The sequence below is a fragment of the Eleutherodactylus coqui genome, chromosome 3, assembly GCF_035609145.1.
Source record: "Eleutherodactylus coqui strain aEleCoq1 chromosome 3, aEleCoq1.hap1, whole genome shotgun sequence".
NCBI classification, from domain to species: domain Eukaryota; kingdom Metazoa; phylum Chordata; class Amphibia; order Anura; family Eleutherodactylidae; genus Eleutherodactylus; species Eleutherodactylus coqui.
The window spans coordinates 128901050-128924902 of NC_089839.1; the positions used below are offsets into that span (position 1 = coordinate 128901050).

The 23853-nt window shown below is 45.8% G+C and overlaps 1 protein-coding gene across 1 annotated transcript in view; it reads left to right on the forward strand.

Annotated features, from left to right (window-relative positions):
• LOC136620168 (uncharacterized) overlaps positions 1 to 23641 on the forward strand; it is a 33345-nt gene extending 9704 nt beyond the window's left edge. Inside the window, exons 3-4 of the mRNA XM_066594877.1 lie at positions 19697 to 22407; positions 22538 to 23641. Coding sequence (XP_066450974.1) covers positions 19697 to 22407; positions 22538 to 23641 — 3815 coding nt within the window. The remainder of the gene's footprint in view (positions 1 to 19696; positions 22408 to 22537) is intronic.
• Positions 23642 to 23853: the final 212 nt, after the last annotated feature.

Here is a 23853-nt window from a genome sequence, read left to right on the forward strand (position 1 = left end):
CAGTAGTGTAGGGAGAGCGTAGTATTGGTAAGATTTCAGTAGTAGGAGTATAGACAGGCCCCAGTAACAGTAACGTAGAAGCAGTATGGGCAAAGCCCACTATTAGTTACATTTCTGTTATAGCAGTATAGACCTGCCCCAGTAACATTTCCGTTGAAGCATTTTGGGCAGAGCCCAGTATTAGTAAAATTACAGTAGTAACAGTATACACCAACCAAGGTAACATTTCAGGAGCAGAAGTATCGGCAGACCGAAGTAACATTTCTGTTGCTGAAGTATAGTCAGACCCCTGTAGCATTACTGTGGCAGAAGTATAGGTAGGCAGAACAGAGTTACATTTCTGTAGCAAAAGTGTAGGCCAACCCCAGACACAGTGGTGTACCATGAGTGCAGGCGAAGCCCACAACAATTACTTGGATTACATTGTAGGCGAGGGCCCGAAAAATTGTTGTACCGACAGTACAAATGTACCCAAGAAAAATTGTCCATGCCCAACCCAGAGGGCAGGTGAAACCCATTAATCGCTTAGCGTACTGTGGCTTAATTTCTAACTAGGCCTGGAGGCAGCCCAGTCTAAAAAACAATTGGTTCAGGTGGAAGTTTCAATGCTTTAATGAGAATTGAAACAGATAAATATTATTTAGAAAAGTTATATGAGCCTTTTGGCCCACAGAAAAATTGCCCATTCGCGGTGATTACGAGAGGTTTCAGGAGGAGGAGCCGGAGGAGGAGGACGAATACCATACAGAGATTGACAAAGTTCTTTAGGTAGCGCTGCTGTCCGCTGGTGGAGAAGATAAGTCTGGGGAAATCCAGGCTTTGTTCATCTTTATGAGTGTAAGCCTGTCGGCGCTGTCAGTTGACAGGCTGGTACGCTTGTCCGTGATGATTCCCCCAGCTGCACTAAACACCCTCTCTGACAAGACACTAGCTGCATGGCACGCCAACACCTCCAGGGCATACAGCACGAGTTCGGGCCATGTGTCCAGCTTTGACACCCAGTAGTTGTACGGAGCAGAGGCGTCACGGAGGACGGTGGTACGATCGGCTGCGTACTCCCTCACCATCTTCTTACAGTGCTCCCCCCGACTCAGCCTGGACTGGGGAGGTGAGAGACAGTCTTGCTGGGGAGCCATAAAGCTGGCAAAGGCCTTGGAGAGTGTTCCCCTGCATGCGCTGAACATGCTGCCTGATCTCCGCTTCTCCCCTTCTACGTTGCCCTCGGAACTGCACCTTCTGCCACTAGCGCTGTCAGATGGGAAGTTTACCATCAGTTTGTCCACCAGGGCCATGTGGTATTGCATCCCTTTCAAACCCCTTTCCTCTTCGGGAATGAGAGTGGAAAGGTTCTCCTTATACCGTGGGTCAAGCAGTGTGTACACCCAGTAATCCGTAGTGGCCAGAATGCGTCTAACACGAGGGTCTCAAGAAAGGCATGCTAACATAAAGTCAGCCATGTGTGCCAGGGTACCTGTACGCAACATATGGCTGTCCTCACTAGGAAGATCACTTTGAGTATTCTCCTCCTCCTCCTCCTCCTCAGGCCATACACGCTGAATGGATGAGAGGCAAGCAGCATGGGTACCCTCTGCAGTCGGCCCAGCTATCTCTTCCTCCTCAGGCTGCTCCCCCTCCTCCTCCATGCGCTGAGATATAGACATGAGGGTGCTCTGACTATCCAGCGACATACTGTCTTCCCCCGCCTCCATTTCTGCCCGCAAAGCATCAGCCTTTATGCTTTGCAGGGAACTTCTCAACAGGCATAGCAGGGGAATGGTGACGTTAATGATTGCAGCATCGCCGCTCACCATCAGGGTGGACTCCTCAAAGTTTCCAAGGACCTGGCAGATATCTGCCATCCAGGCCCACTCCTCTGTAAAGAATTGAGGAGGCTGACTGCCACTTCGCTGCCCATGTTGGAGTTGGTATTCTACTATAGCTCTACGCTGCTCATACAGCCGGGACAACATGTGAAGCGTAGATTTCCACCACGTGGGCACGTCGCAAAGCAGTCGGTGCACTGGCAGATTAAACCAATGTTGCAGGGTGGCAGCGTCCGTGTTGGACTTGCGGAAATGTGCGCTGACCCGGCGCACCTTGCCGAGGAGGTCTGAGAAGTGTGGGTAGCCTTTCAGAAACCGCTGAACCACCAAATTAAAGACGTGGGCCAGGCATGGCACGTGCGTGAGGCTGCCGAGCTGCAGAGCCGCCACCAGGTTACGGCCGTTGTCACACACGACCATGCCCAGTTGGAGGCTCAGTGGCGAAAGCCAGCGGCCGGTCTGCTCTGTCAGACCATGCAACAGTTCGTGGGCTGTGTGCCTCTTCTCTCCTAAGCTGAGTAGTTTCAGCACAGCCTGCTGACGCTTGCCCACCGCTGTGCTGCCGCGCCGCGCGACACCAACTGCTGGTGATGTGCTGCTGCTGACAAGTCTTGATTGCGAGGTAGAGGTTGCGTTGGAGGAGGAGGAGGAGGAGAAGGAAGGTTTAGTGGAGGTGGCATACACCGCCGCAGATACCAGCACCGATCTTGGGCCCGCAACCGAGTTGGTGAGGACGCGTACGATGTTGCGTGAGACGTGGTCGTGCAGGGCTGGGACGGCACACCGTGAAAAATAGTGGCAACTGGGGACAGAGTAGCGCGGGGCTGCCACCGCCATCATACTTTTGAACGCCTCAGTTTCCACCAGCCTGTAGGGGAGCATCTCCAGGCTGATCAATTTGGCTATGTGGACATTTAAAGCTTGAGCGTGCAGGTGCGTGGTGGTGTATTTGCGCTTTCCCTCCAACGATTCTCTTAGCGACAGCTGGACGCTGCGCTGAGAGACATTGCTGGATGGGGCCGGAGACAGCGGAGGTGAGGGTGTGAGTCCAGGCCAGGAGACGGTCGTGCCTGTGTCGTGAAAGGTGGGTTGGATCTCAGTGGCAGGTTGGGGCCCAGGGGGAGAGGCAGTGGCGCAAGCTGGAGGCGGTGAACGACCTTCGTCCCACCTTGTGGGGTGCTTGGCCATCATATGCCTGCGCATAATGGTGGTGGTGAGGCTGCTGGTGGTGGCTCCCCGGCTGATCTTGGCGCGACAAAGGTTGCACACCACTGTTCGTCGGTCGTCCGCCATCTCAGTGAAAAACTGCCACACCTTAGAGCACCTTGGCCTCTGCACGGTGGCTTGGCACGAGGGGGTGCTTTGGGAAACAGCTGGTGGATTATTTGCTCCTGCCCTGCCTCTACCCCTGGCCACCCCACTGCCTCTTCCAGCCTGTTCTGCGGCTGCAATTGCCTCCCCCTCTGAAGACCTGTCCTCAGTTGGCTTATCACACCAGGTGGGGTCAGTCACCTCATCGTCCAGCGGTGATTCCTCCAAATCCTCTGTGCGCTCCTCCCTCGGACGTACTGCCCTCCCTACTACCTCACTGATAGACAACTGTGTCTCATCGTCATCGTCCTCCTCACCCACTGAAAGCTCTTGAGACAGTTGCCGGAAGTCCCCAGCCTCATCCCCCGAACCCCGGGAACTTTCCAAAGGTTGGACATCGGTCACGACAAACTCCTCCGGTGGGTGAGGAACCATTTTTGCCCAATCTGGGTAGGGGCCCGAGAACAGTTCCTGGGAGTCTGCCTGCTCCTCAGAATGTGTCATTTTCATGGAGTGAATTATTGCCGCGCAGTTGGTGGTTGCCAGTGGTAATATAACGCTAAATGAAGCCAAAGATAAATTATAAGGAAGGCTGCACATAGGCCTTGCTGTGAACTATGCAGTTTGGATGGGCGTGAAGTCCCACATGCCACGCAGGCAAATGCACTGGGTCTCCGGTAGCCGTTAAAAAGGAATAATTTTTTAAATCTCCTTATTTTACTATGCAATGCAGGCTGAGGCTATGCAGTGTGTATTGCACTTTCAATCTATGGGCGTCGGGCAGACTGTGAACTTCTGAGACAGCACACGTATAACACAGAGCGTTGTAGAAAATGTGTGGTTTCTTGGCGTACACTTAGAGGCAGACTGCAGTGAGGCAACGCAAAGTGCGGACAGAAATATGTTTAAATGAAGGCTGCACGCAGGCTCTGCTGTGCAATACAGAGGTACTACAACTCCCAGCAACCACGGAGTTAAATGCACATGGTCACAGGTTGCCCTAAGAAGAACCGTTGGGGTTCTTGTAGACAGGATTCTACACTACCACTGTCCCTGCCTGACCAATACTGCCCCTATACTCAAGTACAGACTGCAGCCTGAGAACGCTACAGCCTGCACGCCCGATATACATAAAAAAAAAAAATTGTGCAAAACTGCTCACAGCAGCCACAACAGTAATGCACTAGGTGAGCTGTGGCCCTAAGAAGGACTGTTGTGGTTCTTGAAGACGCTAACACTGTCCCTATAGCAGCAGCAGCAGCACGTTCCCTGATCTCTCTTCGGCCTCGGTCACACGGGCGTTTTTTCCCGCGATTTGCGGATCATATGACGGATGCGCATCCCAAATCGCGTGACCGGGGCCGAAAAATCGCCCGAAAAATCTGCTCCTAGCCGCGTTTCATTAGAAACGGGCCGGAGCAGTGCAGCGCTGTGACCAATCAGAGGCAGCTCATTCAGCAGGCGGGGATTTCAAATCCCCGGCTGCTGAATACTACTCAGAGCAGTTCAGGAGAACTGCCGGCCGCGGCTGAACTCTGTCTGCCGGGACAAGGTGAGTATATTTTTTTTTTTACTTTTTACACATTTCTGGATGAATTTCAGGGAAGGGCTTATATTTTTAAGCCCTTCCCGAAAATTCATCCTGAGATCGCCTGCAGCCCATTGCTTTCAATGGAGCCGGCTATATTTCCGGCTCCATTGAATTCAATGGGCAAACATCATTCTGCTCTGCCACAGCTGTTACAGCTGTGGCAGAGGAGAATGATTTCTCTAGTATATGTTCTCAATGTGGTTGGCGCTGCCGCCAGCCCCATTGAGCACATATAGAGAAGAGAACAGGAATCGCAGATCGCAGATAGGTGCGATCTGCGATTTCTGTTCTATAATTTATCGGACGAGCACATAAAAAGCGCTCATGTGTCCGATACCATTGCAAAGCAATGGTTTTATAAAATCGCACGTCGCATGCGCAGATCGCGCGGAAAATCGCCCGTGTGACCGAGGCCTTAGAGTGTGTCTGTGGCGAGCCGCAGGCGGGGCAGATTTAAATACTCGTGGGTCACTTGATCTCGCCAGCTACTCACTGCAGGGGGGTAGGATAGGGCTGGAACGTCACAAGAGGAAGTTTTAATGGCTTCCCTGTGTTTCTATTAACCAGAAAAGGGCACAAATTTCTCAGGGAAGGAAATGTAATGGAGTCGAGTGCCGCGTGGTGCTCGCCTCGAGAAACAAGCATCTCGAACACCCTAATACTCGAACGAGCATCAAGCTCGGAAGAGTGCACTCGCTCATCTATATATATAAAGCCGAAAGCACTCACTCACTCACTCACTCACTGACTCGCAAAAAGTTCTCCAACTTCCCGATGTCGTAGAAACATGAAATTTGGCAGAAGCATAGATTATCTCCAAAATAGGAAAAGTAATTGGGTCCCAACTCGATTATTCAATTCTAGCGCAAAAGAATTGGCATCGAAATTTAACGTACGTAATCTAAATCTCTCACTCCTCAATGTCATAGAAACGGGAAATTTGGCAAAAGCATTGATTATGTCATAAATAGGAAAAGTTAATGGGTCCCAACTCGATTATTCAATTCTATGCGCAAAAGAATTAACGTCCAAATTTTACGTGCGGAATGTAATTTTCTCACTTTCCGGAGTCATAGAAACGTGAAATTTGGCACAAGCATTGATTATGTCATAAATAGGAAAAGTGTATGGGTCCCAACTCCATTATTCAATTCTATGCGCAAAAGAATTAGCGTCCAAATTTTACGTACAGAATGTAATTTTCTCACTTTCTGGTGTCATAGAAACGTGAAATTTGGCACGAGCATTGATTATGTCATGAGTAGGAAAAGCTAATGGGTCCCAACTTGATTATTCAATTCTATGCGCAATAGAATTAGCGTCCAAATTTTACGTGCGTAATGTAATTTCTTCACTTTCCGGTGTCATAGAAACAGGAAATTTGGCACGAGTATTGATTTATGTCATAAATAGTAAAAGCTAATGGGTCCCAACTCCATTATTCAATTCTATGCGCAGAAGAATTAGCGTCCAAATTTTACGTACAGAATCTAATTTTCTCACTTTCTGGTGTCATAGAAACAGGAAATTTGGCACGAGCATTGATTATGTCATAAATAGGAAAAGTTCATAGGTCCCAACTCGAATATTAAATTCTAGCGTAGAAGAATTGGCGTCGACATTTTACGTGCGGAATGTCATTATTTCACTTTCCGGTGTCATAAACAATGCTCGTGCCAAATTTCCCTTTTCTATGACACCGGAAAGTGAAATAATGACATTCCGCACGTAAAATTTCGACACCAATTCTTTTACGCTAGAATTGAATAATCGAGTTGGGACCTATGAACTTTTTCTATTTATGATATAATCAATGCTCGTGCCAAATTTCACGTTTCTATGACACCGGAAAGTGAGAAAATTACATTCCGTACGTAAAATTTGAATGCTAATTCTTTTGCGCATAGAATTGAATAATCGAGTTGGGACCCATTAGCTTTTCCTATTTATGACATAATCAATGCTCTTGCCAAATTTCATGTTTCTATGACATTGGGAAGTGAGAGATTTAGATTATGTACGTAAAATTTGGACGCTAAATCTTTTGTGCATAGAATTGAATAATCGAGTTGGGACCCATTAGCTGTTCCTATTTATGACATAATCAATGCTCGTGCCAAATTTCCCGTTTCTATGTCATAAATAGGAAAAGCTAATGGGTCCCAACTCCATTATTCAATTCTATGCGCAAAAGAATTAGCGTCCAACTTTTACGTGCGGAATGTAATTTTCTCACTTTCCGGTGTCACAGAAACGGGAAATTTGGCACGAGCATTGATTATGTCATAAATAGGAAAAGCTAATGGGTCCCAACTCCATTATTCAATTCTATGTGCAAAAGAATTAGCGTCCAAATTTTACGTACGGAATGTAATTTTCTCACTTTCCGGTGTCATAGAAGCGGGAAATTTGGCACGAGCATTGATTATGTCATAAATAGGAAAAGCTAATGGGTCCCAACTCCATTATTCAATTCTATGTGCAAAAGAATTAGCGTACAAATTTTACGTGCGGAATGTAATTTTCTGACTTTCCAATGTAATCGAAACATGAAATTTGGCACGAGCATTGATTATGTCATAAATATGAAAAAGTAATGGGTCCCAACTCGATTTTTCAATTCTATGTGCAAAAGAATTAGCGTCCAAATTTTACGGACAGAATCTAATTTTCTCACTTTCCGGTGTCATAGAAACGTGAAATTTGGCACGAGCATTGATTATGTCATAAATAGGAAAAGTTCATAGGTCCCAACTCGATTATTCAATTCTAGCGTAAAAGAATTGGCGTCGAAATTTTATGTGCGGAATGTAATTTTTTCACTTTCCGGTGTCATAGAGACGTGAAATTTGGCACGAGCATTGATTATGTCATAAATAGGAAAAGTTAATGGGTCCCAACTCGATTATTCAATTCTATGCGCAAAAGAATTAGCATCCAAATTTTACGTACGGAATGTAATTTTCTCACTTTCCGATGTCATAGAAACGGGAAATTTGGCACGAGCATTCATTATGTCATAAATAGGAAAAGCTAATGAGTCCCAACTTCATTATTCAATTCTATGCGCAAAAGAATTAGCGTCCAAATTTTCTGTGCGGAATGTAATTTTCTCACTTTCCGGTGTCATAGAAACGTGAAATTTGGCACGAGCATTGATTATGTCATAAATAGGAAAAGTTCATAGGACCCAACTCGATTATTCAATTCTAGCGTAAAAGAATTGGCGTCGAAATTTTACGTGCGGAATGTCATTATTTCACTTTCCGGTGTTATAGAAACGGGAAATTTGGCACGAGCATTGATTATGTCATAAATAGGAAAGCTAATGGGTCCCAACTTTATTATTCAATTCTATGCGCAAAAGAATTAGCGTCCAAATTTTACGTGCGGAATGTAATTTCCTCACTTTCCGGCGTCATAGAAACGGGAAATTTGGCACGAGCATTGATTATGTCATAAATAGGAAAAGCTAATGGGTCCCAACTCGATTATTGAATTCTATGCACAAAAGATTTAGCGTCCAAATTTTACGTACATAATCTAAATCTCTCACTTCCCAATGTCATAGAAACATGAAATTTGGCAAGAGCATTGATTGTGTCATAAATATGAAAAAATAATGGGTCCCAACTCGATTATTCAATTCTATGCATAAAAGAATTAGCATCCAAATTTTATGTACGGAATGTAATTTTCTCACTTTCCGGTGTCATAGAAACGTGAAATTTGGCATGAGCATTGATTATGTCATAAATAGGAAAAGTTCATAGGACCCAACTCGATTATTCAATTCTAGCGTAAAAGAATTGGCGTCGAAATTTTACGTGCGGAATGTAATTTTCTCACTTTCCGGCGTCATAGAAACGTGAAATTTGGCATGAGCATTGATTATGTCATAAATAGGAAAAGCTAATGCGTCCCAACTCCATTATTCAATTCTATGCGCAAAATAATTAGCGTCCAAATTTTACGTACATAATCTAAATCTCTCACTTCCTGATGTCATAGAAACATGAAATTTGGCACGAGCATTGATTATGTCATAAATATGAAAAGTTAATGGGTCCCAACTCGATTATTCAATTCTAAGCGCAAAAGAATTAGTGTCCAAATTTTATGTACGTAATCTAATTCTCTCACTTCCTGATGTCATATATATATATAAAGACGAAAGCCCTCACTGACTGACTCACTGACTGACTCACTGACTGACTCACTGACTGACTCACTGACTGACTCACTGACTCGCCAAAAGTTCTTCAACTTCCCGATGTCGTAGAAACATGAAATTTGGCACAAGCATGGATTATCTCCAAAATAGGAAAAGTAATTGGGTCCCAACTCGATTATTCAATTCTAGCGCAAAAGAATTGGCGTCGAAATTTTACGTACATAATCTAAATCTGTCACTTCCCAATGCCATAGAAAATTAAAATTTGGCACGGGCATTGATTATGTCATAAATAGGAAAAGCTAATGGGTCCCAACTCGATTATTCAATTCTATGCGCAAAAGAATTAGCGTCCAAATTTTACGTACGGAATGTAATTTTCTCACTTTTCAATGTCATAGAAACGTGAAATTTGGCACAAGCATTGACTATGTCATAAATAGGAAAAGCTAATGGGTCCCAACTCCATTTTTGAATTCTATGCGCAAAATAATTTGCGTCAAAATTAGAGATGAGCGAACGTATTCGTCCGAGCTTGATATTCGTGCGAATATTAGGGTGTTCGGGATGTTCGTTATTCGTAACGAACACCATGCGGTATTCGGGTTACTTTCACTTCCTTCCCTGAGACGTTAGCGCGCTTTTCTGGCCAATTGAAAGACAGGGAAGGCATTACAACTTCCCCCTGTGACGTTCAAGCCCTATACCACCCCCCTGCTGTGAGTGGCTGGGAAGATCAGATGTCACCCGAATATAAAAGTCGGCCCCTCCCGCGGCTCGCCTCAGATGCCTTGTGAGTTAGATGAGGGACAGTGCTGCTGGTCCTGGAGCTGCTGTAGGGAGAGAAATAGCAGTTAGTGTAGGCTTCAAGAACCCCAAAGGTCCTTATTAGGGCCAGTAATACCTGTGTGTTGGCTGCTGTTAGCAGTGACTTTTTTTTTCTTTTCTCAAAATCGCCTCTGCAGAGCGTTGCACCCGGCATTAGGGACAGAAGTGTTGGATAGGCAGGGAGAGTGTTAGGAGTGAGTGTAGCCTTCAAGAACCTCAACGGTCCTTTCTAGGGCCATATTTAACCGTGTGCAGTACTGTGCTGGCTGCTGTTAGCTGTGCTGCATTTTTTTTCTCAAAATCGCCTCTGCAGAGCATTGCACCCTCCATTGATACTACAGGGAAAGAATTGTGTAGGCAGGGCCACAACACAGTTATTATTCATTGAATATACGCAGTGGGTCCTTTTGGTGTAAAAAAAGGGAAAAGAAATCTATTTGTCCTGCCTCTGTCGGTCCTAAGGGCTGTGGACACGTGTGAGCTGTGTGTACAACGTTAAAAAATCAGACGCACCCAGCTACGGTTTACTGCTGGCTTTGCCATTTGCTTTCCTTAATTGGGAAAAAAATACCTGCTCTGCCAGAGTTAATAACTCTGCTACTCTCAAGTTCTGTGACACATTAGCAGGGCCACAGCACAGTTATTAAACTTAGATTATTCATTCACTAGAGGCAGTGGGGCGTTTTGTTTTCAAAAAAGGGAAAAAATTATATTTGGCCTGCAGTCTTGCGCCAATTTATTTCCTGCCTGTGAAATCAAATCACTGGTAATACAGCATGCTGAGGGGTAGGGGTAGGCCTAGAGGACGTGGCCGAGGACGCGGAGGGCCAAGTCAGGGTGTGGGCACAGGCCGAACTCCTGTTCTAGGTGTATCGCAGCCGTCTGCTGCGCGATTAGTAGACAGGCACGTTTCTGGCGTCCCGACAGTCATTGCACAATTCATGGGTCCACGCGGGAGACGGTTATTAGAAAATGAGCAGTGTGAGCAGGTCCTGTCGTGGATGGCAGAAAGTGCTTCGAGCAACCTATCGTCCACCCACAGTTTTGCGCCGTCCACTGCTGCAAATCCGAATCCTCTTTCTGCTGCTCCTCCTTCCTCCCAGCCTCCTCACTCCACTACAATGACACATGCTCAGGAGCAGGAACACTCCCAGGAACTGTCCTCGGGCCCCTGCTCAGATTGGGCAGCAGTGGTTCCTCTCCCACCAGAGGAGTTTATCGTTACTGATGCCCAACCATTCGAAAGTTCCCGGGGTCCGGGGGAAGAGGCTGGGGACTTCCGCCAACTGTCTCAAGAACTTTCTGTGTGTGAGGAGGACGATGACGATGAGACACAGTTGTCTTGCAGTGAGGTAGTAGTAAGGGCAGTAAGTCCGAGGGAGCAGCGCACAGAGGATTCGGAGGAAGAGCAGCAGGACGATGAGGTGACTGACCGCACCTGGTGTGCAACACCTACACAGGACAGGTCTTCAGAGGGGGAGGCACGGGCAGTAGCAGGGCAGGTTGCAAGAGGCAGAGCGGTGGCCAGGGGTAGAGGCAGGGCCAGACCGAATAATCCACCAACTGTTTCCCAAAGCGCCCCCTCGCGCCATGCCACCCTGCAGAGGCCGAGGTGCTCTAAGGTCTGGCAGTTTTTCACAGAGACGCCTGACGACCGACGAACAGTGGTGTGCAACCTTTGTCGCGCAAAGCTCAGCCGGGGAGCCAACACCAACAGCCTCACCACCACCAGCATGCGCAGACATATGATGGCCAAGCACCCCACAAGGTGGGACGAAGGCCGTTCACCGCCTCCGGTTTGCACCCCTGCCTCTCCCCCTGTGCCCCAACCTGCCACTGAGATCCAACCCCCCTCTCAGGACACGGGCACTATCGCCTCATGGCCTGCACCCACACCCTCACCTCCGCTGTCCTCGGCCCCATCCACCAGTGTAGTTCAGCGCACCGTCCAGCCGTCGCTTGCGCAACTGTTGGAGCGCAAGTGCAAGTACGCCGCCACGCACCCGCACGCTCAAACGTTAACCGTCCGCATAGCAAAATTCATCAGCCTTGAGATGCTGCCGTATAGGGTTGTGGAAACGGAGTCCTTCAAAAGTATCATGGAGGCGGCGGCCCCGCGCTACTCAGTTCCCAGTCGCCACTACTTTTCCCGATGTGCCGTCCCAGCCCTGCACGACCACGTCTCCCGCAACATTGTACGCGCCCTCACCAACGCGGTTAGTGGCAAGGTCCACTTAACAACGGACACGTGGACAAGCACAGGCGGGCAGGGCCACTACATCTCCCTGACGGCACATTGGGTGAATTTAGTGGAGGCTGGGACAGAGTCAGAGCCTGGGACCGCTCACGTCCTACCCACCCCCAGAATTGCGGGCCACAGCTCGGTGGTGGTATCTGCGGAGGTGTATGCTTCCTCCACTAAAGCACCCTCCTCCTCCTCCTCCTCCGCAACCTCTGTCTCGCAATCAAGATGTGTTAGCAGCAGCATGTCGCCAGCAGTCGGTGTCGCGCGGTGTGGCAGCACAGCGGTGGGCAAGCGTCAACAGGCCGTGCTGAAACTACTCAGCTTAGGAGATAAGAGGCACACGGCCCACGAACTGCTGCAGGGTCTGACACAGCAGACCGACCGCTGGCTTGCGCCGCTGAGCCTCCAACCGGGCATGGTCGTGTGCGACAACGGCCGTAACCTGGTGGCGACTCGGCAGCTCGGCAGCCTCACGCACGTGCCATGCCTGGCCCACGTCTTTAATTTGGTGGTTCAGCGGTTTCTGAAAAGCTACCCACGCTTGTCAGACCTGCTCGTAAAGGCGCGCCGGCTCTGCGCACATTTCCGCAAGTCCCACACGGACGCTGCCACCCTGCGCACCCTGCAACATCGCTTTAAGCTGCCAGTGCACCGACTGCTGTGCGACGTGCCCACACGGTGGAACTCTACGCTCCACATGTTGGCCAGGCTCTATGAACAGCGTAGAGCTATAGTCGAATACCAACTCCAACATGGGCGGCGCAGTGGGAGTCAGCCTCCTCAATTCTTTTCAGAAGAGTGGGCCTGGTTGGCAGACATCTGCCATGTCCTTGGTAATTTTGAGGAGTCTACCCAGGTGGTGAGCGGCGATGCTGCAATCATTAGCATCACCATTCCTCTGCTATGCATCTTGAGAAATTCCCTGCAAAGCATAAAGGCAGCTGCTTTGCGCTCGGAAACGGGGGCGGTGGAAGACAGTATGCCGCTGGATAGTCAGGGCACCCTCCTGTCTATTTCTCAGCGCGTACAGGAGGAGGAGGAAGAGCATGAGGAGGATGAGGAGGAGGGGGAAGAGACAGCTTGGCCCGCTGCTGACGGTACACCGGCTGATTGCCTGTCATCCTTTCAGCGTGTATGGCCTGAGGAGGAGGAGGAGGAGGAGGAGGAGGAGGAGGAGGAGGAGGATCCTGAAAGTGATCTTCCTAGTGAAGACAGCCATGTGTTGCGTACAGGTACCCTGGCACACATGGCTGACTTCATGTTAGGATGCCTTTCTCGTGACCCTCGCGTTGCACGCATTCTGGCCACAACGGATTACTGGGTGTACACACTGCTCGACCCACGCTATAAGGAGAACCTGCCCACTCTCATTCCCGAAGAGGAAAGTGGTTCGAGAGTGTTGCTATACCACAGGACCCTTGCGGACAAGCTGATGGTAAAATTCCCAGCCGACAGCGCTAGTGGCAGAAGGCGCAGTACCGAGGGCAAGGTAGCAGGGGAGGTGCGGAGATCGAGCAGCATGTACATCCCAGGCAGTGCAACAGTCTTTAAGGGCCTGGACAGCTTTATGGCTCCCCACCAAGACTGTGTCACCGCTCCCCAGTCAAGGCTGAGTCGGCGGGAGCACTGTAAAAGGATGGTGAGGGAGTACGTAGCGGATCGCACGACCGTCCTCCGTGACGCCTCTGCCACCTACAACTACTGGGTGTCGAAGCTGGACACGTGGCCTGAACTAGCGCTGTATGCCCTGGAGGTGCTTGCTTGTCCTGCGGCTAGCGTCTTGTCGGAGAGGGTGTTTAGTGCGGCTGGGGGAATCATCACAGATAAGCGTACCCGCTTGTCAACCGACAGTGCCGACAGGCTAACACTCATCAAGATGAACAAAGCCTGGATTTCCCCAGACTTCTCTTCTCCACCAGCGGACAGCAAGGATACGTAAGCAATACGTAGGCTGCACCCGCGGATGGAAGCTACGTTCTCTCTCACCATCCAAAACGGGGACATTTCTGCTTCATCAATCTGTGTCTAATATTCCTCCTCCTCCTCCTGCTCCTCCTCCTGAAACCTCACGTAATCACGCTGAACGGGCAATTTTTCTTAGGGCCACAAGGCTCACTCAAATAATTTTTCTGAACAATTTTTAAAAGTTTCAATGCGCTTAAAAGCGTTGGAACTTTAACTTGAACCAATTTTTCGTTACACTGGGCTGCCTCCAGGCCTAGTTACCACTTAAGCCACATTAACCAAAGCGATTAATGGGTTTCACCTGCCCTCTTGGCTGGCCATGGCCAATTTTTCTGATGTACATTTGTACTGTTGATACAGCAATTTTTGTGGGCCCTCACCTACAGTGTAATCAAATTAATTTTTAGCCCACCTGCATTACAGCTGACGTTACCTCAGCTGTGTTGGGCAATGCAATGGGATATAGTTATGTACCGCCGGTGGCTTCCTGGCACCCACCCAGGCAGTGGGTCCACAGGGAATTATAAATGCATCTGTTTCCACTTGTAAAGAACCCCAGTCTGACTGGGGCATGCAGTGTGGGCCGAAGCCCACCTGTATTACGCACGACATTACTACCTCAGCTGTGTTGGGCAATGCAATGGGATATTTTTATGTACCGCCGGTGGGTTCCAGGGAGCCACCCATGCTGTCGGTCCACAGGGACTTCACAATAGGGGGTTGTACCTGCCTGTGTCTATGAATTAAAAAGCCCGGTCTGACTGGGGCATGCAGACACCTTGACAGAATGAATAGTGTGTGGCACATAGGTTCCCCATTGCTATGCCCACGTGTGCAGCTCCTGATGGCGGTGGCACAGGATTCTATTTCTCATTGCTTCTGTACAGCATTGTGGGCTATCGCCCGGCCCCTTTTAAAGAGGGTCGCTGCCTAGCCGTGCCAACCCTCTGCAGTGTGTGCCTGCGGTTCCTCCTCATGGCAGACGCACTTATAAATAGACATGAGTGTGGCGTGGCATGAGGGCAGCTGAAGGCTGCGCAGGGACAACTTGGTGTGCGCTGTGGACACTGGGTCGTGCGGGGGGGGGTTGGGCAGCATGTAACCCAGGAGAAGTGGCAGCGGAATGTCATGCAGGCAGTGATTGTGCTTTGTTGGAGGTAGTGTGGTGCTTAGCTAAGGTATGCCATGCTAATGAGGGCTTTTCAGAAGTAAAAGTTGTTGGGAGGGGGGGGGGGCCCACTCTTGCCGGTATTGTGGCTTAATAGTGGGACCTGTGAAATGAGATGCAGCCCAACATGTAGCCCCTCGCCTGCCCTATCCGTTGCTGTGTCGTTCCCATCACTTTCTTGAATTGCCCAGATTTTCACACATAAAAAACCTTAGCGAGCATCGGCGAAATACAAAAATGCTTGGGTCGCCCATTGACTTCAATGGGGTTCGTTATTCGAAACGAACCCTCGAACATCGCGGGAAGTTCGTTTCGAATAACGAACACCCGAGCATTTTGGTGTTCGCTCATCTCTAGTCAAAATTTTACATACGGAATGTAATTTTCTCACTTTCCGGTGTCATAGAAATGTGAAATTTGGCACGAGCATTGATTATGTCATAAATAGGAAAAGCTAATGGGTCCCAACTCGATTATTCAATTCTATGCGCAAAAGAATTAGCGTCAATATTTTACATACTGAATGTAATTTTCTCACTTGAAATTTGGCACGAGCATTGATTATCATGTCATAAATAGGAAAGGTTAATGGGTCCCAACATGATTATTCAATTCTAAGTGCAAAAGATTTGGCGTCCAAATTTTATGTACGGAATGTAATTCTCTCACTTCCTGATGCAACAAATAATTACAGAAATTTTTACCGCACAAATGTGAAATTTGCCATGACCATTCTTTGCGTACTAAATATTGGAAATTTAAAGGGTTGCATAAAAGTAAGTGACCCCCAATGTAATGTAACTAATAACACACATCTGTACTGCACAAACTTGAAATTTGGCATGACCATTCCCATGTTATGTAACTAATAACATATCTGTACCCTGCAATATATGAGACAGTTATCTTCTCAGCAAAACAAAATGCATTTAGAAATATGAGTATTTACTGACAGGAATAAAACTGACTGTCGTATGTATTGAAAGGCTGTAAAGTACAAAAGGAAGTGGACATGGACTGCTGGGATGGAGTATGCCTTTAAGTATAAAAAGGGGCTGCAACCTTCAGTCTGGGTAGGAAATCTGAATAAAAAGGGGCGTTACCTTTCAGGGTAAAAATGAGGAGAGTGTGTGAGGAGGCACATTCTGTGCGGTGACATTTTCACATGCAGTCTGAGATAAATCTCTTTCCTATCTGCCTATACACTGAGAGGAATCTATCTGACCTGTGTGTAATGAGCAGCGTGTGAGAGGAGGACATTCTGTGTAGTGGCATTTTCACATATAGTCTGAGGAAAATCTCTCTCTTTTCTGCCTATGCGCTGAGAAAAATCTAACTGACCTGTGTGTAATAAACAGCATGTGTCAGGTGGACATTTTGTGGAGGGAAATTTTTACATATAGTCTGAGGAAAATCTCTCTTTTATCTGCCTATACGCTGAGAAAAATCTAACTGACCTGTGTGTAATAAACAGCGTGTGTCAGGTGGACATTTTGTGGGGTGGCATTTTCACATATAGTCTGAGGAAAATCTCTCTCTTTTCTGCCTATACGCTGAGAAAAATCTAACTGACCTGTGTGTAATAAACAGAGTGTGTCAGGTGGACATTTTGTGGAGGGAAATTTTCACATATAGTCTGAGGAAAATCTCTTTTCTGCCTATATGCTGAGAAAAATCTAACTGACCTGTGTGTAATAAACAGCGTGTGTGAGGTGGATATTTTGTGGAGGGAAATTTTCACATATAGTCTAAGGAAAATCTCTCTCTTCTCTGCCTATACGCTGAGAAAAATCTAACTGACCTGTGTGTAATAAACAGCGTGTGTCAGGTGGACATTTTGTGGGGTGGCATTTTCACATATAGTCTGTGGAAAATCTATCTCTTTTCTCCCTATACGCTGAGAAAAATCTAACTGACCTGTGTGTAATAAACAGCGTGTGTCAGGTGGACATTCTGTGTAGTGGCATTTTCACATATAGTCTGAGGAAAATCTCTCTCTTTTCTCCCTATACGCTGAGAAAAATCTAACTGACCTGTGTGTAATAAACAGCGTGTGTGAGGTGGACATTCTGTGTAGTGGCATTTTCACATATAGTCTGAGGAAAATCTCTCTCTTTTCTGCCTATACACTGAGAAAAATCTAACTGACCTGTGTGTAATAAACAGCGTGTGTCAGGTGGACATTTTGTGAAGGGAAATTTTCACATATAGTCTGAGGAAAATCTCTCTTTTATCTGCCTATACGCTGAGAAAAATCTAACTGACCTGTGTGTAATAAACAGCGTGTGTGAGGTGGACATTCTGTGGAGGGAAATTTGCACATATAGTATGAGGAAAATCTCTCTCTTTTCTGCCTATACACTGAGAAAAATCTAACTGACCTGTGTGTAATAAACAGCGTGTGTCAGGTGGACATTCTGTGTAGTGGCATTTTCACATATAGTCTGAGGAAAATCTCTCTCTTTTCTCCCTATACGCTGAGAAAAATCTAACTGACCTGTGTGTAATAAACAGCGTGTGTGAGGTGGACATTCTGTGTAGTGGCATTTTCACATATAGTCTGAGGAAAATCTCTCTCTTTTCTGCCTATACACTGAGAAAAATCTAACTGACCTGTGTTTAATAAACAGCGTGTGTCAGGTGGACATTTTGTGGAGGGAAATTTTCACATATAGTCTGAGGAAAATCTCTTTTCTGCTTATACGCTGAGAAAAATCTAACTGACCTGTGTTTAATAAACAGCGTGTGTCAGGTGGACATTTTGTGGGGTGACATTTTCACATACACTCTGAGATAAATCTCTCTTTTATCTGCCTATACACTGAGAGGAATCTAACTGGCCTGTATGTAATGAAAAAATCTCTCTTCTATCTGCCTATGTGCGGAAAATCAGCAAGAAATACAATTTATGAGAGAGGGTTTTTTTCAAAAATATATAAAGCCTAGGAAAGTTCTTTTTGGCACACGCACTACTTTTAGGCCTTTAACTTCAGGTAATAGGCAGGCATTTTTGAGAAATTCATTGCCTATCCGTGATAATTTAGAATAAAATTGTGAATCTGGAAAAAATTTAATTTATTTCCCATTAAGCTATTAAATCTATCTTATCTGAATTTATTTGTAAACAAAATGTCTATTGAATTCATTACTGTTGATGGACACGCTACCCCACACAAAGTGGTATATATTCCTCCGGATAGTTCCTGTCTTTTCCACTCTTTATCTTATTTACTTTATGGAAATCTGACTAGAAGCAACTACATCCGCTGTCTTATTGTCAACCATGTACTGTGCTGTTGGCAGAGGTTAAAAGTCTGGACGGATGATGGGAGAGGTAGTAATTATTTAACAGAAGAGGATTACAGGGAGGAAATGTTAAAACCCACTACCTATGGTTGTGCTTGCGAGTTGGTGGCAGCAGGAGAAATATTTCCTTTTTATTTTGAAATTTATTACAATAAAAACAAACTGTGTCATGCTTTTGGTCAAGAAGGGAGGCCTGTCAAAAGACTTCGATTCAGCGGTGAGGATTTTAGCAATGGTCACTATGACGTTTATGAAGAAGTTGTAGCCTTACCTGAAACTGTCAAAGAACACACACTAAGTGTGGCAACACCTGCTAAGACACAAAAATATGAGATAAACAGTTCAGATGAAGACAGGTCCCTTAAACCAAAACGTCGAAGGTACAAAGGGAAATTTTCAGATGCTGCCAGGAAAAAACAGCAACGAGACGCTGCATCAAAATATGCAAAAACTCACCCAGAAGTCCATCACAAATCTGTAGCAAAGTACACTGAAAAACATCCACAAGCTCATAGAGACGCAGCAGCTAAATACACCCAACAACACCCTGATGTACACGTGAAGGCAGTTGCTAAATACACCCAACAACACCCTGATGTACATGTGAAGGCAGTTGCTAAATACACCCAACAACACCCTGATGTAAACAGGAAGGCAGTTGCTAAATACACCCAACAACACCCTGATGTACACGTGAAGGCAGTTGCAAAATACACCCAACAACACCCTGATGTACACGTGAAGGCAGTTGCAAAACACACCCAACAACACCCTGATGTACACGTGAAGGCAGTTGCTAAATCCACCCAACAACACCCTGATGTACACGTGAAGGCAGTTGCTAAATACACCCAACAACACCCTGATGTACACGTGAAGGCAGTAACTAAATATAGTCAACAACACCCTGAGGTAAATAGAGCCTGTGTTAAAAAGTACACTGGGTCAAATCCTAAAGTTCATCAAGATGCTGCAGCAAAATATGTCCAGACTCATCCACATGTTAATCGAGACGCTGTTTCCAGATATGACCCAGACAATGAACAACGACTTCAGCGTAAAAAGCAAGTTTGGAGTAAAAAGGAAAATTCTGGATTTACATATGATCCTGATATTTTATATGAAAGTGATCGATCTGTCACTATAGGAGGTATGGAAACTGTTTGTGTTTTCTGTGAAGCTCTAAAGTGGAAAGATGAGACTCCTGGAATGTGCTGTTGTGGTGGTAAAGTTCAACTTCCTCCATTTAGAGACCTACCCATACTTCTTAATTCCCTTTTCATAGGTGAACATCCTGAAAGTGAACACTTTTTAAATTCAATCCGAAAATACAACAGTGCTTTCCAAATGACTTCTTTTGGAGCTAAGCAGGTTGTGGAAGGACATTTCATGCCTACCTTCAAAGTTCAAGGACAGGTTTACCACTTAATAGGTAGTTTATTGCCATCTCCTGAACATCAGCATACGTTTTTACAAATTTATTTTGTCGGTGATGAAGAAGAACAAATTAATAGAAGATGTAAAAATGCATCTGTTGTCAATCATAATTTGATTCGACAGCTTCAAAGAATGCTTCATGACTGCAACCCGTACATTAAAGACTTTAAATCTGCAGTGGAAAGTCTACCCAGTGATGACAAGGATCAGTTTCAAATAGTCATTCATGCTGAAAGAAATCCTGTAAATGCTCATAAGGGCTGTTTTAACAAACCTACAGTCAATGAAGTTGCAGTCATCATAGTAGGCCAAACATTTAAAAAAAGGGATATTGTGTTACAAGCTACAGACAGCAAACTTCATAGAATCAGCGAAATTCATCGATCATATGATGCTTTACAGTACCCAATTATGTTTTGCTATGGAGAAGATGGCTATTCCATATCGCTGCCTCAGGTACATCCTACCACGAAACAGCCACTTAACAAAACAATCTCAGCTTTGAATTTTTATGCGTATCGTCTAATGATAAGACAGGATAAACAAAATCACATATTCCACTGTAGATCTTTGCTTAGCCAGTTTTTGGTGGAAATGTATGCAAAAATAGAAACAGAGAGGTTAAATTTCATCCGAAATAACCAGAAAACATTGAGAGCAGAAAGTTACATTCACCTCAAAGACGCCATTGGTAAAAATGATGCAGACATGAGACAGTTGGGCCAGGCTGTTATCTTGCCATCGTCATTCACAGGAGGACCACGGTACATGCACGAACGTACCCAGGATGCGATGACCTATGTGCGTCACTATGGCCGTCCAGACTTATTCATTACCTTTACGTGTAACCCAAAATGGACAGAAATTACAGAAGCTCTACTGCCCAGGCAGAAACCCCAGCATCGTCATGACATCACAAGCCGAGTTTTCCATCTTAAAGTTAAAAAGATCATGAGTTTGTTAACCAAAGGGAGTCTTTTTGGAAAGACCAGATGTTACATGTATTCTGTCGAATGGCAGAAACGTGGTCTCCCTCACATTCATATTTTATTATGGCTTGAAAATGCAATCACACCAGACCGGATTGACAATATAATTTGTGCAGAGATACCAAATCCAAAAGAAGATCCTACTCTGTACAACATTGTTAAACGTAATATGATACATGGGCCATGTGGAAACTTCAACACACATTCCCAGTGCATAAAGGATGGCAAGTGTTCCAAGAGGTACCCCAAGCCATTTCTCAGTGAGACCCAGACTGGTGATGATGGGTATCCGAAGTACAGAAGAAGATCGCCAAGTGAGGGTGGGTTTACAGTAGCTATTGAGAAGGCTCAAGGGACTTGGGTACTTGATAACAGCTGGGTAGTTCCTTTTAATCCTGTTCTTCTCTGCACCTTTAATGCACACATCAATGTTGAGTACTGCAATTCTGTCAAATCCATTAAATATATTTGCAAGTATGTGAATAAAGGTAGTGATCAGGCCACATTTGCAGTGGAGAATGAATGTGATGAAATAAACATATACCAGACAGGTCGCTATATTAGCAGTTCTGAAGCCATTTGGCGTATTTTTTCTTTTCAAATCCATGAAAGATTCCCTTTAGTAATGCACCTTGCGGTTCATCTGGAAAATGGGCAAAGAGTCTATTTCACTGCAGATAATGCAATAGATAAAATTAACACCCCTTCAAAAACTACTCTTATAGGATTTTTTGAACTGTGTAAGGTTGATGGCTTTGCAAGAACCCTCCTATACCACGACGTTCCTTCATTCTATTTATGGAAAAAAGATAGATTTGTTCGAAGAAAACAAGGAACATGCGTTATCGGATATCCAGGAGTGAAAAAAGACACAGTTCTTGGTAGAGTTTATACAGTGCATCCAAATAACTCTGAATGTTACCATTTGCGACTACTACTGCATGAGGTTCGGGGCCCCACATCTTTCAGTCATCTAAAAACTGTTGATGGTGTGCTTCATCTAACATTCCAGTCAGCATGTAAGTCACTCGGCTTACTTGAGGATGACAGTCATTGGAACAAAACATTGGAAGAAGCAGCTTTGTCTGATTCAGCAGTTAGGTTGAGAGAATTGTTTGCCATCATGGTAGTCTTTTGTCAGGTGTCTGAGCCATTGCTGTTGTGGGAGACTCACAAAGACAATTTCTCTGAGGATATCTTGCGGCAAGTGCAGAGACATAATCAAGAAATAAACATACAAAATAAAGATCATATTTATAACAAGACCTTGATTTTGCTGGAAGACATCATTCTGTCTTTGGGAGGTCGAACCTTACAAGAGTATAACTTACCAGAAGCAATACGAACTGATGACATTTTGGAAAACCGAGAATATCTGAAGCAAATTAATTACGATGTTGCAATACTGAAAGACACAGTGACAAAACATGAAGCATGCCTTACTGATGACCAAAAGATTGTCTACCATAAAGTACTACTAAGTGTTGAGTCTAATTCAAACAAAGTCTTCTTTTTGGATGCATCAGGAGGAACAGGAAAAACCTATTTGATAAATTTGTTGTTGGCCAAAGTAAGGAGCACAAAAAACATTGCAATCGCTGTAGCATCCTCAGGCATTGCTGCTACACTATTACAGGGAGGAAAAACATCACACGCCACCTTCAAGCTGCCATTAAATTTAAATCGAGTTGAAGCCCCAGTCTGCAGTATTTCGAAGCAGTGACCTTGCACGAGTACTCCAAGACTGTAAACTTATAGTGTGGGATGAATGTACAATGTTGCATAAAGCCGGAATAGAGGCAGTTGACCGCACTCTTCGAGATCTTCGTAACAGCAACAAACGTATGGGAGGAGTCACAGTGTTGTTCTCAGGAGACTTCAGGCAAACTTTACCTGTCATGCCCCAAGGTACTCGTGCTGATGAGGTCAATGCTTGCCTCAAGAGTTCCTTTCTTTGGCCAAAAGTAGAAAAATTATCTCTTTCTACAAATATGAGGGTTCATCTGAGGGGTGACATCCATGCCGGCGAATTCGCTGATCTTCTGTTAAAAATAGGCAATGGAGATCTTAACAACATCCATAGCATCCTTAAGATCCCACCAAACCTGTGTACTACTGTCAACTCTGTAGACAGTCTTATAGCAGAAATATATCCTGACATTAAACACCTCAGACAGAAACCTGCCTCTTGGCTACGAGAAAGAGCATTGTTAACGCCTACAAACGCTTCTGCCTCTGAGTTAAATCATTGTTTGTTGGAACGTCTTGGTGGAAGTGAGACTGTTTACAAGTCGACTGACTCAGTTCTGAACAGTGATGATGCTGTCAACTATCCTGTTGAGTTTCTTAATACACTGGAGCCGCCAGGAATGCCAGCTCACCGCCTTACTCTCAAGGTTGGAGCGCCCATAATGTTGTTACGGAATTTGAACCCTCCAAAACTGTGTAATGGAACAAGGCTGCAAATAAAGACATTGCGGCCGAATGTTATTGAGGCGACTGTGTTCACAGGCAGTGGTGAAGGTGAAACAGTGTTTATTCCACGAATACCTATAATCCCTTCAGATTACATTTTTGAATTTAAGCGGCTTCAATTTCCCATTAAATTATGTTTTGCCATGACTATTAACAAATCGCAGGGGCAGTCACTGACAAAGGCAGGTATAGATGTGAGACAGGGCTGTTTCTCTCATGGACAGTTCTATGTGGCGTGTTCCCGAGTCGGCCAGCCAAGTAACCTGTTCATACTGGCTCCTGGGGGTGAAACTGCCAACATAGTATACAAAGAGGCCCTCACCACTTAATACTAGAGATGAGCGAACGTACTCATCTGAGCTTGATACTCGTTCGAGTATTAGCGTGTTCGAGATGCTCGTTACTCGTAACGAGTACCACGCGATGTTCGGGTTACTTTCACTTTCATCTCTGAGACGTTAGCGCGCTTTTCTGGCCAATTGAAGGACAGGGAAGGCATTACAACTTCCCCCTGCGACGTTCAAGCCCTATACCACCCCCC